The following is a 14,949-nucleotide window of genomic DNA, read 5'->3' on the forward strand; positions in this document are numbered from 1 at the left end:
ATTTACAATTCAAAAACTTATACTCTTAAGCTCTAACCTTCACCTCATCGGTGTTATTGTTGTTATTCTCAAACTTCTGGGCCCGGCGCCTTAGTTCCTGGGATTGCGACCAGAAAGTGGACAAACGCTGATCGCTGTTCGAGCAAAACTCACGGAAATCCTTCAGCATCTTCAGTTGAAAGAGCTCTCCGTCTGCGGAGTTATTAATGGTCTGCGCCTTCCACTTCTTGTTGGGTATCATGTGATTCCAGGCCCACAGGAAACCCACTTTCTTGGGGACATTCGTGTTGTTTGTGTGGCCATAGACGCAGCGTGTGACATTCGCCTCTTGCAGGATGGGAGATTCCACTTGGTAGTTGTTCGTGGCGCAGCTGGAAGATATTATGGATTAGATTCGATTTTAAGGTGTTTAAAGATTGCTATATCTTACCGTATCAAAGCAAACATGTTGCCCGTGCAATGCACATACTGATACTCCTTGGGCAGCTATAAAGGTTAAATTATAATGTTAAATGCTTAAAAAAGATATAAATGATACACTCACATCCTTGCCAATGCTGTATTTCTTTTCCAAAACGCAGGGCAAGAAGCCAAACTTGGCTAAGATGGCATCCTGCAAGAACAGCATGCGATCTGAACGGCTATCCTCAGGGAACTCTGCAAAATAATACAAATATAAATTAATAAAAAAGGTTAAAATTTAAAAAAAAGTAGGATAATGTACCATCAAACAGAGCAGCTCCATTGGGCAGGAATGTGGTGCAAAGCGGAATGAAAATGGGTCCTCTCAGAGGATCTGATTTCTTGGTAAAGGGCTCTGCCATGGGATCCGCTGGTACTGAAACCAGGAAGTTAAACTGATTCGCCTTGCGCATCCATCCGCCAATCTGTAGTAGTCATAAAAATACAATAAGAGATCTTATATATCACTCTCAATAATTATTTACTAACCAAATCAGCCACTATAGGACCCGATGAGGTGACCCACTCCACTACAATTTCAAAGGCGAATCTGGGCTGCAGCACTGTGTGATGTTTGACATGACCCCACTCCATGCGATCGCTCTTCTGGTTCACATCGATCTCCAGATGCGACTGGCGATAGACGCGTTCTAGAAATGATCATTAATTACAATACAAGTATTTAAGATTCAACTAAGAAACACGAACTGTTACTGCAGGTTTCTGTCCAGGATTGAGGAGCTGGAGAGTCCCTTAGGAAATTGGGCACTGGAGTGGTCACTGGCTCATCATGCCAAAGGAAGCTACATCCCTGGAACTCAATCTCCAGCCATTCGTTGACAAAGGCGCTGTAATCACCCAAAGGCGGGGCGTAATCTGAATGAAAGGGGAAGGTTTTATAAATTATATTAAAGATTTTAAGGTAAAGAACAAATATAACTTTAAACCTAACCACCTTTGGCATTCTTATCCTGCTGCACCACATAGTAGAAGACAAAGCCAGGCACCACTGGCTTCTTCCAATCACCAGAAGCATGGCAGATCATGCGCTCCCTTAAATAAATTAGAAATTAATATATGTAATAACTCCTAAGATCAAAGTAACCCACTTTCGCATGGCCTCTAGCAGCTCCAGAGGATGTCGTCCATTGTTGAGGCGGGTTTTCAACCACATCAAGGCATCGTAGGATACAAAAGTGCAGGAGGGAAGTGACTGGGTCTGCGAGAAGTAGCCCACTCCATTGACAGGATGCTTCATGGCCTCAAATATCTCGGCCAAAGTGGCATTCGGGCTGAACTTGATGTCCACGGGGAAGCTAAAGAAGATATATTAATGAATATAAATAAATAACTTCTAAGTGGAGTCCATACCCATCATCCTGGTCATCTCTGGCGGCGATTCCTGCAGCTGCCACTGCATCGGTGGCGGGAAAAATACGGGGAATCCTTCCGTTTTCCAGTTTGGGACGCACATTAATGCTGGCATGTGAAGTAGCAGAGAAAAAGGGATTAGATATGACACGATAAGGGGTTCTATTATCATCACAGGTTCCTTATCCATGGTGGGTCTGGTGTGTGTGTGTATCTGGATTTGGGGATACAGGATTTTCAGCAGGCCAATAGCTTATATATGTTGGTTAGGTTTTTTTGGGTATGTGGTTTTTTGTGAGGGGATTAGTCGAAAATCGAGTGATAGATAAACGGAGCCAGGACATCCTGACCCCTTTTGGGTGGCACAAACCTTTGCTGCGGTGAGTTTATTGGGTTATGATGCTTTTCAGTGATTCTAGGTGTGTCATGCTGCTGAAAGCCAAATACCAAATTAAATTATATAAAAAATACGTAACAAAACCAAAGGAAATGAGAAACAACAAACAACCAAACAAATTCTGAGAAAAACGGGATGCACAAAACAACAGGACTACGAGTACAAAATACAAAAAAAATATAGGGATAACCAAACAACAAGCCAGCAACAAGATATGTATATACAAATTAGCCTAGACCCAGGAATCGTTTTGGGAGTCCTGGCAGCAAACCAGCTAGGAACAGTAGCCAACCAAATCCCCAGCGAATCGTGCAGCTTTTACCAGGGACCGTATATAAAATTTCTAAATAATATAGTATAATATTTTGGGTAATAATGGTAAATTTTTAGATTTTCTGATAATGTTTTTAACTACAGAAAATATAATTATAAGTAGAACTGCAAATCATATTATTTTTTGATTTTATTGTGAATCTGAAGAATTTGCGGAGCTGTTTATGTTATGTTTCGCAGTCTTCTTGAATTATTTAATAATATATTATTTAATATATAATTAATCATCAAACAGATCTGCAAAACTATCATTTTTTGAAATTTTCTCTAGCTTTCTCATGAAACTGAAGAATTCGCGTAGGTGTTTATATTATGTTTTGCAGACCTATTAAATGTTTAATTACCACACAATTAATTAACTAATAAATCTAAAAAATATTTTCTACGGTTCCTGGTTTTTATGCAAATGCAAATACAGTGTTTTTATGTGCGTATTGTGTGTATGTTTGTGTACAAGAGAGATAAGGGGCCTTAGATCTATGATTTTTGTTTGTTTTTTGGAGTCGATATAAAAACCTGGGTCGCTTTTCCGGCAGTCGATTACTGCCGACTCGCTCCCGGAACGGAGAGTTCATGAGTCCCTGAGGAGTTGGAGGAGTTCGTTTGTCAGATTTCGGAGCGGATTGGGGCAGGTCGAAAGTGGGTGTGTGTGGCGGGAAGAAAGACAGAGACATTTGAAAGAGATACAAAAAATATTAGATAAAACCGATCTATAGGCAAACCGATCGAAGTAATCAATCAATATTCAACTCAAACGTGCGCAAATGAAAGTTAATTTTGAGTCAAAATTAAGCAAAAAAGTGCGCATATAAAATGGAACATTTAATCGATTTAACGTTAAATTCTTTTTTTAGATAAGTTAAGTAGATAACCTGGTTAGGCTGAGGCCTGGATATAATGCTGGTGCTGTGTCTCCGCTTGGTTATGTGGGCGATGGGGCTGTCCTGCAAAAGTGAGGCGAGATACTCGATACATCAGGGGAAAGGCAACGGGCAACTAAAAGCGGGCTTTGTGATGCAAGGTTAATCGGGTCAACAGTTCTAGATTTATGCTTCAAATCCCTAAATTGCTTTACAGAATCCTAAAAAATTAATTTAGGTATTTACCATTTGTTTTCTTCGGGGAATAAAGAACTATTTACAGAGTTAATTTAATTTAATTAAAGGTAAACTTGTAGTTTTAAGCTTCTTCTTTTAAAAATAATTTTTAAAATATTTAAAAATTGATTTTCAATATTTTTGAAAATATATTAAATTTACCATTCACTTTTCTTAGCGAATAAATTGTAAGAAATTTTTGAAAACGTTCCAAAAGTTCATAAAATTATTTAAAATTGCAGAAAATATATAACAAAAGTGATTTCTCTTTATGTTTCCCAGTTATTTAATCAATTTCTTCAAAGCATGAACTATCTAATAAACTCTAGAAAGCTTATTTGACCGATCAATCCTCGATTGATCCATTTTTCGACATCGCTGGCAGGACGATTAGTCAATTAGGAGTAAGAACGCAATTACAGAATTAACGCAACGGATCACGAATGCACAAAAGCCAAGCCAAGGATTCATTTGTATCTTACTCTCGCCTTGCGCGCATATTGGCGCTTTAGCTTGCTGACCGCCTCGATGAGTCGGACGAAATCCTCCACCTGTTCCCTCGTATTATCCGCCGTGACATCGGGGAATATATCGCAGCGCTGACAGCTGGCGATCTTGTTCACAATGTTCTCCCGGGGCAGCAAATACATGCGATAGCGCCAGTACTTCAAGCTCTACAAATAGATATTTCTTTAGAGGATTCTATGTAATAAATCTTATAAGGTATAGACCTCCATTAGTGGATAATCCACATCGCCACGCGTGCAGATGTACAGATCCATGTGGTTCCAGTTAAAGTTCTCCAGCTTCTCGGTGGTGAAGTTTACGCCAGAGATTTCATAGGTTTCATGCTGTGGGGCATGAAAACGATACCGGTAGTCCACATTTATGGGGGGATAGGGATGTCTAAAGAAGGAAAATTATTATTAGGGGGTTTACATGAATCGGATTAGATTTAAAACTCACCTGGGTCTGTAACCCGTGACTGTGATCACAGAACCAATCAGTGAGATCTTGTGAAAGATCCTTCCTATAGACAACAAATACTCCTTGTTGATCTCGCAAGGTGGCTTCACCGGCAGCACAGCCGATCCCGAGGAGCAGTTGCCCACCGACGGAGGCTTCTCATCGACCACAATCAGCTGGAATCCCTGAGCCAACCGCTGCGAAACGATTTCCTTGCAAACCTCCTCGGTGGATAAAGGTTTCCTATAGACCGCTCTACTCTGGGCATAATCATGATTCACATCATCGGGAAGCAAAGTGTAATCCGAGATCACATAGTCGTTGTTTAGGGAACGCTTGTCCGGAAAGTAATCCGTGGTGATGGGCAGACAGGCGGGGATGGTCAACGACTTCCAGTCGACGCCTGCAAACGGTTTCAGGCGGGGATTAGCTTGGGTTCTCAGGGATCCTGATGATCGGGAATCAGAGACAGCTGAGAAAAAGCCAACGCCGGTACAGGTGTGTTTTGTATATAAAAATCAAAAATCGCTCAAGCTAGAAGGACTACAGAAATCATAACCAAAGGAGTGGGTCTCCAGTCTCCGGGGAACGAGAGCCAGTCACCAACGGATGGGTGGATTAGCATGAGTGTGGTGTGCGTACGAAATACAGGTGGCAAAAGGTGGGCGTGGCAAGCATGCTAACGCTACAAAAACTACAAAACAACGGCAACATGCTCCAGTGGTCAAGTCAACATGCTACCAACTCCGTGAGGATTACCAAGTTAGGGGATTCCAAGTTCCAACCATTTCCCAATGGGGAGGGTGTGTTTGTGTCGGGGTTTCTGGGTTGTGCAGTTTTTCGGGTGGCTTTCTAAACTACGGATTAAGCTATAATTATAGTGGATGAGTAAACTACATGCAGGGGTTTTTAATTTTTTTGGTGCATTGGCCGAGGTTTTCAAGGGGGTTACAAGCGGGTGAGTGCAAAGCAAAGATAATCTACAGACTCGGATGAAGGGTCACCCAAAAGCAAATATGAAGCTATCGAAATAACTGTCATTGTGGATTTTGGGATACTCCAAATAATTCTCTAAGTATAATATCTGTGTAAACTATGTAAACCTCTAGATATAATATCTTGGTAAGCTATGTAGTTTATAAGGTCCTACGATAGGAAAACTCCTATGACACTTGCTATCTGACTGGATATTTTTATACAGTCATATATCATGACTCATCTCAACCTCTACAACTAATAAACAACTAATAATAAATTTTTATATTATATCATCTTTAAGTTATCGGAAAAATTAGGCATCGTAGATTCTAAAATATATTTCCTATACTTCCTAACTTTAGAAATTCTTCCAAAAATCTTTTTTAAAATGAAATAAATATTTTTTCACTAATTTAGTAATACCAAAGTTTTACTTTTTCCTACTTGTATTTTTCTGGGTTCTCTATCTTATTAGTTCTCTAGTTATTAGTTCAGTAAACTACATGATTTTTAATAATTATTCCTATAATGCACTTTTCTAATAACTTTAAAAACTCTACATATATATTAAAAGAAAATATACACCCCCATAAAAATTATCTTTTCTTAGTAAAGCAGCAACATCTACATTAACGCCAAAACTACAGATCCAAGGATCTTAAAAACCAATCTAATATCTAACTCGTGTTTTGTGTGTTGTGGTTGCAGGTGTGTTTTTGTGTGTGCTCGTGTGTTTTTTTTTTTGGATGCATCGCTAATGCTTTTTGTACAGAGTTCAAAGGTGGTGAATTTGTATTTAGTCCAAACCTATGATGATCTTTCCTCTTCCGCCGCCGCCCGCCTCCGTTTCGGTGGGCGGATCTACATCCCCGAGTGGCTCCATTGCGACCATTTCGACCATTCCGAGATGATGATGATGCTCGCCCTCGACGATCGGCCTCAGATGCTTGACTAAACGACCGATGGATGTGTGTGGATTTTTGTTTGGTTTTGGATTCGATTCGATGGGTTTTCGATACAAAATGATGGGTTGCAAATTTCGATTCGTTGGTTAGAGAGATCCGATTTGTCATTCGTGGCGGGGTTTAAATGTGAATCATACATAAAATTGGATTAGATTTATATTTCGGCTAGGATGTATTTTAATTTTTTCGGTTGGTTAGAATGAGCTACTACTTGAGTTAGTGGGCGGTGGCTTCTGTCTGCACCCAAAGCTCTGGCGGATCTCCACCAGAAAGGCAATCCCACTGCCCAGCAGTCCGCACAGAAACAGACTAAAAGCGGGCACCAGTAAATTTAGAGCCAAAGGTCTTAGCCTTAGCTTCTCCTCCAGCTCCGCCAGGGTGGAAAAGTCCTTCAGATAGCCCATGCGATGGGCCTTCCTATAGCAGGTCTCCAGCCAAAGATCCTGCAGACCGCCCTGCTGAACGTGGAGCAAGAAGCGATGCATTGCATCCTTGAGATGCGAGTCCACAGTCAACTGATACTGATAGGGATAGGAACCGTGGCAAATCCTTGAGAAGTAGAAACGCTTCTTGCGCAGAAAGCGCTGCTGCAGATCAAAAAAACGCCAACGGATGTTGCTAATGGGATAGATGTACTCGGGATCCATGGCTATCCTCTTCTCATCGAAATCCTCTATCATTGTGAAGCTAAACTTGCGGGCAAACTGATCTGCATGACCGAGGGAAGCCACAATGGCCTCCACATCGGAGGGCAGCACAAGGATGCTGTAGGGTAGCTGGAAGAGCTCCTCCAAGCTGCTGGCAGGTTTCCTTGTAAGGGTGACAGTCAGAAAGGAGGTGAGTTTGGTGCTGTACGATTGGACGAGTGTGAAGATCCCACTGAGAATTAGAAAGGTGCAAAGGCCTCTGCCTGATTTCCGCTTCCTGCATCTGGGTGAACCTCCAGCTCCTGGTACTCCCAGTATACCCCAGAGTTGCCCATCCGGCATCAGTCTTCTCACATAGACAAACTGCACGAGGAGCAGGGTGAAAAGCAGGCACAACCACAAAGGGAAACTAAAAGGCAGGAAGACGTACAGGCTCCTCGATATCTCATTGTCCAGGGGGATCATGAAGCAGCGCGGAGCCACCTGCGTGGGATAGGAGTAGTCCACTTCGTTGTTCGGATGTAGGGTATCATATAAATGCGGACTCAACTCCACCTTTCCCTCGGCAATCAGATCCATAAGAGCGCCCATATTCATCACATTCGAGCCGTTGATCTCAAAACGAAAAAGATCCATGGTGACATTCAAATGCTTCATCAGCTGGCTGATCAGGATGCCGCCCAGTCCCTCCAGTTCCCAGGCTTTCGTCTTGAGGTTCCGGTACCAAAAGGTGTTTGGAACATCCTGCTGAACGGGCATGCGTATCCGATAGCCCCAGAAATTCCTGCGATTTGCAGGAGGAAACAGATGATGCGGATCGTAGGAGGACAGGCTTCGCATGCGGATCACTCGCACATCGGGATACGGATCCATTTGGTAGAACTTCTCAGCAGCCACCACCACCAAAGCGGAGCGGAATTGCAGTTTCCAGAGGAGCTGGAAAAAGTGTTCAAGTTCCTCTTGAGATTCCCGCTTTCTAATCAAGAACATGGTCTTGGAGTAGCGTCTTCCGCGGGCTCTCTTCGCATGCCATTCGATCAGTGGATCTTTGGCATTCCTGGCAAACACCAAGTACAGCGTCTCCTCATCCTGCAGCCGACTGAAGCGCACCTGCGTCTCCTTGCCATTAGAAGCCGTCATCTGGGGCAGCAAATAAAAGTGATTGCTTGTATTCCCCATGAGTCCACGATGCAAATCATCCAGAAAGCTGGGACTAACCGATTCCCAGCTGTGGACTATGGTGATGGCATGTAGGCGATGCACTCGTCCAATCCTGTCCAGAAAGTGTGCGAGATGCGAGGGCCTGACAAAGCTTTCCTTGGCTTCGATTTGATAGCCCAAAAAGAGCGTTAGAAGCAGGAACTGGAGATACATTTCCGCTTGGAATTCACTTTCCTACTGACATCTCAACCGGTGCCCCTCTAAAATATAGAAAACCCACAACTGTTTGACCAACACTTACCCGTGGTAATTGCTGGCGTCCACTCCTGCTCCCCGGTGGCTCCCCAGAGATAGGATTTCGCCTGGGTGGCCGTTAGGTTGGGCACATTGGCGGGCAAAGCGTTCATCAGTGAGTTTTGACGGCGCTTGAAGACTAAAGATATAAAATAATGTAAATGTAGAAGGTCTAAACTTTGAATTATTCCATTTTTGTTTTATCATAGTATGCCATGAAATTTCTGATTTGTTTAATTCAATTCTATGTGAAATAAATTGAATATTTTTCTAATTCATTTCGAATTGAATAAATGAATAAATAATTTTTATGAATTTTTGAATTTGCCACATTTTTTTTGTGCTTTTTTCGAGAACAAAAAGTGGAACATTTTTAACAAATCAATGTTAACTGCTTAGCAAATAAAATTCATGCAAATTTAATCACAAAATTATGGACCTTTCTTCTTCAAAAGAAATTGTCGTTTGAATTATTTCGGAATTCATACCATTCATTCATTCAATTCAATTAAAATCAAAATTCTAATTAATTCATTTACATAAAAAAAAAATTTTAAATAACACAGGTCGACAAAATCAAGACTTTTTCTTGGCCCAAGAATAAACGCTACAAAACCTGAAAGAATTATAGCTGTAGATTACTACCTCATCCTTGGAAACTTTCCAACACGTCGAAGTTTTTAGAAATCCGTGGTCAAAGTTCCAAATTTTCGATTTTTAGGCACTTTTTGCGGCTTAATAGTAAAAAAAACCTTTCGTAGCCCAGAGCCACAATTTAGAGGAACTGGTACCTTGAACCTTTAACTTCAAGAGTGTCCAATCACAAAGCTGGGCGACCTCTATTTCTTTAGCTACAATCGATTTTACAGAAGTACTTTTTGTCACTTTTTTTCATCTATAGTAGCCTGATATTTTCCTTGTTGAACTGAGACCCGTACACATACAATACATTAAAAATATCAGGCTACTATAGATGAAAAAAAGTTACAAAAAGTACTTCAGTAAAATCCATTGTAGCTAATGAAGTAGAGGACGCCCAACTTTGTGATTGGGCAATCTTGAAATTAAAGGTTCAAAGTACCTTTTCCGCTAAATTTGCTATTAAGCCGCAAAAAGTGCCTAAAAATCGAAAATTTTGAACTTTGACCACGGATTTCTCAAAACTTCGACGTGATGGAAAGTTTCCAAGTATGAGGTAGTTCTCTACAGCTAAAATCCTTTCAGGTTTGGTAGCTTTTATTCTTGGGCTTTTTTTTTGTCGACCAGTGTAATTCATTGAATGCAGGGCTCTAACTCACAATCAATTTTCTCATCGCCCATCACAAAGCTCTGCGAGGAGGCCGACTTGCTGAGCAGCGAATGGCTGGACACTCGGTCGTACTGCTCGCCATTCTCGCATCCATAATCCTCCTGCTCATTGTTGTTGTTGCTCCCAGATTGGCTATTATTCTGGATCTGCTGCAGTGGCCGCTGCTGACCCGTTTTCGCCGGCACCGCTTGGTAGTGATGCTGCTGTATGAGCACTCCCGTTGGACCCTTGGGAAAGATGTGCGTCCAGCGGCGGCGATTGGAGGTCAGCTTGATGGTCACTTGCGAGGGATCAAAGGGATTGATGAGCGCGCGACCAGGACGCACAATGGGCGCAATGCTGACGATCGTGCGACGGGAGTTCTTCTCGGAAGCCAGCGACTCGGAGAGATTCGTGGTATCGGGTTGCTTAAAATAGAAGGGTAAGAGTTAGGAAGATCTGGGATAGAGTGGAGTATATGTAAATCACTAACCAACGCCGCCAGCATTGCAGAGGTTCCATGGTGAATGTCTGGATCGGACATCTTGCGACGCATAGAAGGTATTTGAGTGGGCGTGAGGTTCTCCCAGTCGTTGTTTCTATAGGCATAGGTCTCCAAACTAGGCACCGAAGTCTTCTTGGCACGCACTATGCGCTGCAGGGAGCTGGGAGAAGACAAACATACATTATAGAATGAAAACCTTCATAGTAAGAATAACAATCCCACCAAGTACTTTGAGCCGGCAGCGGCTGGAAGATCTGCTCGTCATACGCATCGTAATCAAACAGCGAATTGTGCTTGTACTCCGACTGATTGCAGCTGAGGAAGTGACGCTCGTTCTCCTCGCCCTCCCCCTCGCCCACAACCACATCGTGGAGCGTCACTTGGGAGCCAAAAAGAGGCAGCTTAATCCGCGGTATAAAGCTGGAGTAAGCTATCTTCTTGTTGGTGGAGTAGAAACTCAGGTTGATCCAGTGGGGCAGGGAATAATCATCAGCGGAGGTCAAAGTAGTGTCCTTGTTGTGGAATTTCAGTAAAGGAACCGCATGCAAAGGCTGCTCGCCCACGCAGACCAGATCGCTGCCCACTCCATTGTCGATAATGCGCTGCTTGGTGATGTTGGTCAGCTCGCGATCCACAGAGAAGACTCCCACTCCGGGTGTAATGACCACAGAGAGCTGTCCAGTGCGATCAAAGGTTCTATCCAAGTAGTGCTTCTCAAAGGTGTTTAGCGAGATGTTTAGAACCTCCAGAAAGTTGCCCTGAGTGGCAGAGGAATTGGTGGCCGGCGGGATCTTCATGTTTTCCCTTTCGTGATAGCGCAACACGGTGGCCTGTTGATTAAAGAGTAAGGTTACTAGCATAAGAAGCCTTACAAAAGGTAAACCCACCTGATAAGAGGTGAATAGCTTGCGCAGCTGCCCAAGAACAGTGCACCAATCGTCGCATCTTTCGTTTTGAATGGCCACGCGGTAGAAATCCTCGTAGAAGCGACCCTTGTAGTCCTGCTGCAGGCAGTCGCGCATGTGTTCGGGGAACTCATCCAGGGATTTGGCCGCATAGAAGGTGCGGGAGAAGAGCACGATGGTCACCTCGTGATTGCAGCTCAATTTCCTCCATTTCTGGAACAGTTCAGTCAGAAAACCATTGACAGCCTTCTCGAAATACAAATCTCCGTGGATGTCAAAGTCCCACATCTCGGAGGACATCTGCAGGAAGAGATAAACCATCGAAGTGCTGCTGCGAAAGACGATCTTCGTGTCCTCCGTGATGACGCCGCTGGCCACGCGCTCGCCCTGCGACCACATCTCGTACACCTGGCAGCGGATTTGCATGTCGTTGTAGTCAATCTTCTTGTTCACATACACACAGGTGTCGGTCTGAAAGGGAGGAGAAGTTCATTTAGAGCAGATCCTGCCCAGAAACTTATGTATTTCCTTACCAAATAGGTCTTTAGGCGCCACATTTCCGAGCGACCCATGTACTGATCCTTGAAGGTGATCTCTATGGAGTCCAGGGCCACATCCGCCGGGTTCACAATGCGCATCACCACATTGGAATATGGACGCATCTTAAACGCATTCGCGATCCCTGATTCAATGCTGATCACATCCCGACCGCAGCTCCCATTGAACTCGGTGATCTGGAGCAGCAGATGGGTGCCGTTCTCCTCGTCGGGCGCATAGATCTCCACCACATCGCCCACATTGGCATTGGGGTGATCCTTTAGGTTCATCACCAAATCCGCATCTGTAAAATCCATGTAACAATATTGTTTGCGCAATATTCCACCTCTTTACTCACCATAGGATTTGTTGCATCCGCGCGTGTGTGTGTTCAGCTTGTACAGCTTCATGTTGACTCGGTTTTTTGGTTGCAAAACCAGCGAACAATTATTTATTTAATTCCTTAAACAATTTTCCCCATTTTGCTTGCTGAAAATATAAAAATTCTACTTTTTTCGCCTTTTGTTTTGATTCCTTATCTGCATAGTGATGGCACTTCACGGATTGTTTGGTATATTTTTTGGTATTTCAACTCTCAAAAAATACCACTAGTGAAATTCGGTGTACCGTAATATTAAATACTAAATATTATTTTTGATAATTTAATTACGCAGTTTATAAATCATTAAATGATTTTATTAAATGCTATAAGATTCCATTTTAAATTATTTTGTAACTATTATTAATGGTTCCCATATATTATAATTTATTTTTTTTATGAAAAAAAATTATTAAATTTTCAACCTTTTTTATTTCCTAATGATGCCTTCGTTACTAGACACAGCATTTATGCAGTTTTTTTCCCTCAATATTAAAGAATAATATTTAATTTAATAAATCATTTTCCATTGCCCTCGATTGTAATTATATATTTACATATTTTTTGACCTGTCGCTAATCTTGCCAATTAGAAAGATGCGTTCCATATAAAATGTGTTATATTATTGATTTAATACATATAGCTAAGCCTGCGTCACAGAAGCGCAATCGATTTCTTGCAGATAAGAAACTCAAATAACTTTTGAGAGGTTTTATAATTTAAAATCTAATACTCCCTATACTTTTATAGTGAATAGATTGTAACACCGACCCCCGAGTGTTATCAACCTGACCGCTGCTGTATCTATTAATTTACATCTTTCTGGCCCTGAGCTAATCTAAGCAATTAAAGCGTTCTATTTAAGTTTTCCGTACATTTTTTATTGTTTTTATATATTTATTGGTTTAATGAATTTATCTCGAAATGACTTTCGCATTCGTTGTTGATTTTCAATGAATAATTTTTATTGGGTCGCAAATATCAGTGAGTACATTTCGACAAAATTTTTTTTTTAAAGACAGTTCGTTGGCCTGGGTTCAATCCCGGCTAATCCTAGTCCTCAGTCAGATAGCTGCACTCGTCGCAATTCGTTTTCCGGATTCTCGGCTTCGAAGTTTGTTTCGCAATCGCTTGTTTTTTGTTTATTGTTTGTGGTTGATTAGCAGATAGTTCGCATTTCTCTACTTATAGCGAGGGTTATGTATACAATCAGGATGCGTCGGTTGTTCGAAAATGAGTTTGCTCGTTTATATATGTAACTAACAATTCAAAGGGGGGTCACTGCGTCGTCCTCTCATCTTCTCAATCTCAACATGCAGCTTAAACGGTAGACAGAACCAGGGAACAGGCTCCTAAAGCTAACTAAACACGTACGGACTACAAGTAAACGTTAATCACTAGGGGAGGATGGCTGACCACCTCACATGGCCACGGTGGCCAGGACGACGGTGATGTCGTCCGGCTTGCCGCCCCGCGCCTGGATGTTATTCCTCCGAGCGCTGAGTGCAAAGGGCGAGAGGAACTCGCTGTTTAAGGACAGCGTGCGGGCCATTAGCGCCAGGCTGTTGGCCGTCATCTGCAGCTTGACGGGATCCCGTTCGCCCTCCACCTCGCTGAGCACCTGCAGCATCAGATCCTCCGGAACATTATCGAATACTCCATCGGTGGCGATGAGTATAACATCGCCATCGCGCACCGGGAAGCTCATGGTGTCCGCCGATTCGGGGCTGTCGCTCAGCACATTGGGCCCGTGTCCTGGCGGTGGCAGCGAAAGCTGGAAGGGTGTGTTGAAGTAGTGCTGCTGCTCCTCCGACTTGTGCACCACCTGACCCTGCCGCACCACCATAAACCCGCTGTCGCCGATGTTGGCCGTGTGCACGGTGCTCGTCTCCCGGTTGAGGATCAGCACGCAGGCTGTGCTGCTGCCCAGGATGGGCTTCTTTTGCTCCATCAGCTCGCAGTAGCTGTAGGCCAGCAGGTTGACGGGTCGCTGGGGATTGAAGTGGCTGCACTGCACCAGCCGCTCGCAGGTGCGCATGAGGAAGGAGGAGAACTCCCCGGGATCGATGCCATAGCTCCGCCAGCCGCCCACTCCGTCGGCCACGCCCATTACATCCGCGCTGGCGGTGGAGGCCTTGAACCAGGAGTCCTCGCCGTATTTGCCCGGCTTGTACTTGTGTCGCAGGTTGTCCTTGGCGAAGCCGCAGACCACCGAAACGAAACGGGGTCTGCTGGATGCTCCTGCTGCTCCTGCTCCTCCGGATTTGGTAGCTGCCCCTCCTCCGCCAGTGGCCGTCTCCAGGAGCGTGGAGAAGCTGCTGCGCAGGGCGCGCGAGATCAGGCGCGAGGTCCAGTTGAGTGACGAGTGCATCTCGATCTCGTGGTCTCGTGCTCTCAATCAATCAGAATTGCATGCGGGGGACTTTTTTTAAGGGGGTTGTTCGTTCGATTTGGATTTATTCGATCTAGGAGTACTTCTCCCTGGCCTTCACTCCTGGCGCCACTCCTCGGCACTCGGTTTGCCTCGGTGAAAACTCCTGTCTCGTCGCGGGCACACAATTTACGTTCCAATTTAATACGAAAAATGTTATGTGATGTGATACACTTTTTCACGTCAGGTCGCGATCCGGTTCCGAACTGTTTGCGAACTGGTTCCGCGCTGGC

The 14,949-nt window shown here is 43.6% G+C and overlaps 3 protein-coding genes across 13 annotated transcripts; all 3 read right to left on the minus strand.

Annotated features, from left to right (window-relative positions):
* Positions 1 to 10: 10 nt before the first annotated feature.
* Iml1 (GATOR complex protein Iml1) lies at positions 11 to 12,449 on the minus strand. 11 transcript variants are annotated; one of them, XM_070215602.1, is made up of 22 exons: positions 12,265 to 12,449; positions 11,903 to 12,210; positions 11,352 to 11,840; positions 10,687 to 11,294; positions 10,453 to 10,624; positions 9,970 to 10,387; positions 8,679 to 8,810; positions 6,412 to 6,555; positions 4,627 to 5,029; positions 4,392 to 4,566; positions 4,143 to 4,334; positions 3,436 to 3,507; positions 2,204 to 2,262; positions 1,834 to 1,941; positions 1,572 to 1,778; positions 1,415 to 1,515; positions 1,171 to 1,338; positions 952 to 1,112; positions 725 to 887; positions 545 to 657; positions 431 to 486; positions 11 to 371 (listed from the first exon to the last, which is right to left on the minus strand). In XM_070215602.1, the coding sequence occupies exons 1-22, from the start codon at positions 12,314 to 12,316 to the stop codon at positions 26 to 28; spliced, it is 4,647 nt and encodes a 1,548-aa protein (XP_070071703.1). In that variant the 5' UTR covers positions 12,317 to 12,449; the 3' UTR covers positions 11 to 25. The 11 variants fall into 11 exon arrangements, 10 of the variants coding, with proteins under 10 accessions (XP_070071703.1, XP_070071702.1, XP_016993873.2 ...); XM_070215601.1 differs by having other exon boundaries at positions 2,204 to 2,265; XM_017138384.3 differs by lacking the exon at positions 2,204 to 2,262 and adding an exon at positions 3,080 to 3,144 and having other exon boundaries at positions 1,418 to 1,515.
* Positions 6,551 to 8,612, minus strand: Ir62a (Ionotropic receptor 62a). The gene has a single exon (XM_017138389.3). The coding sequence runs from the start codon at positions 8,588 to 8,590 to the stop codon at positions 6,764 to 6,766; it is 1,827 nt and encodes a 608-aa protein (XP_016993878.2). The 5' UTR covers positions 8,591 to 8,612; the 3' UTR covers positions 6,551 to 6,763.
* Positions 12,450 to 13,232: 783 nt separating the features above from the next.
* Positions 13,233 to 14,932, minus strand: LOC108055200 (protein phosphatase PTC7 homolog). Its single transcript, XM_017138474.3, has one exon. The coding sequence runs from the start codon at positions 14,654 to 14,656 to the stop codon at positions 13,706 to 13,708; it is 951 nt and encodes a 316-aa protein (XP_016993963.1). The 5' UTR covers positions 14,657 to 14,932; the 3' UTR covers positions 13,233 to 13,705.
* Between the last annotated feature and the right edge of the window lie 17 nt (positions 14,933 to 14,949).

Source organism: Drosophila takahashii, chromosome 3L (assembly GCF_030179915.1).
Source record: "Drosophila takahashii strain IR98-3 E-12201 chromosome 3L, DtakHiC1v2, whole genome shotgun sequence".
NCBI lineage: Eukaryota > Metazoa > Arthropoda > Insecta > Diptera > Drosophilidae > Drosophila > Drosophila takahashii.

Excerpts from the sequence above, each read along its gene's own strand:
- Ir62a (XM_017138389.3), bottom strand. The coding sequence starts at position 8,590 with ATGTATCTCCAGTTCCTGCTTCTAACGCTCTTTTTGGGCTATCAAATC.
- Iml1 (XM_070215600.1), bottom strand. The coding sequence starts at position 12,316 with ATGAAGCTGTACAAGCTGAACACACACACGCGCGGATGCAACAAATCC. Across the intron at positions 3,145-3,435 it reads CCAGGCCTCAGCCTAACCAG|GGACTCATGAACTCTCCGTT; the intron begins GTTATCTACTTA and ends CCAACTCCTCAG. Across the intron at positions 372-430 it reads AACATGTTTGCTTTGATACG|CTGCGCCACGAACAACTACC; the intron begins GTAAGATATAGC and ends AATATCTTCCAG.
- LOC108055200 (XM_017138474.3), bottom strand. The coding sequence starts at position 14,656 with ATGCACTCGTCACTCAACTGGACCTCGCGCCTGATCTCGCGCGCCCTG.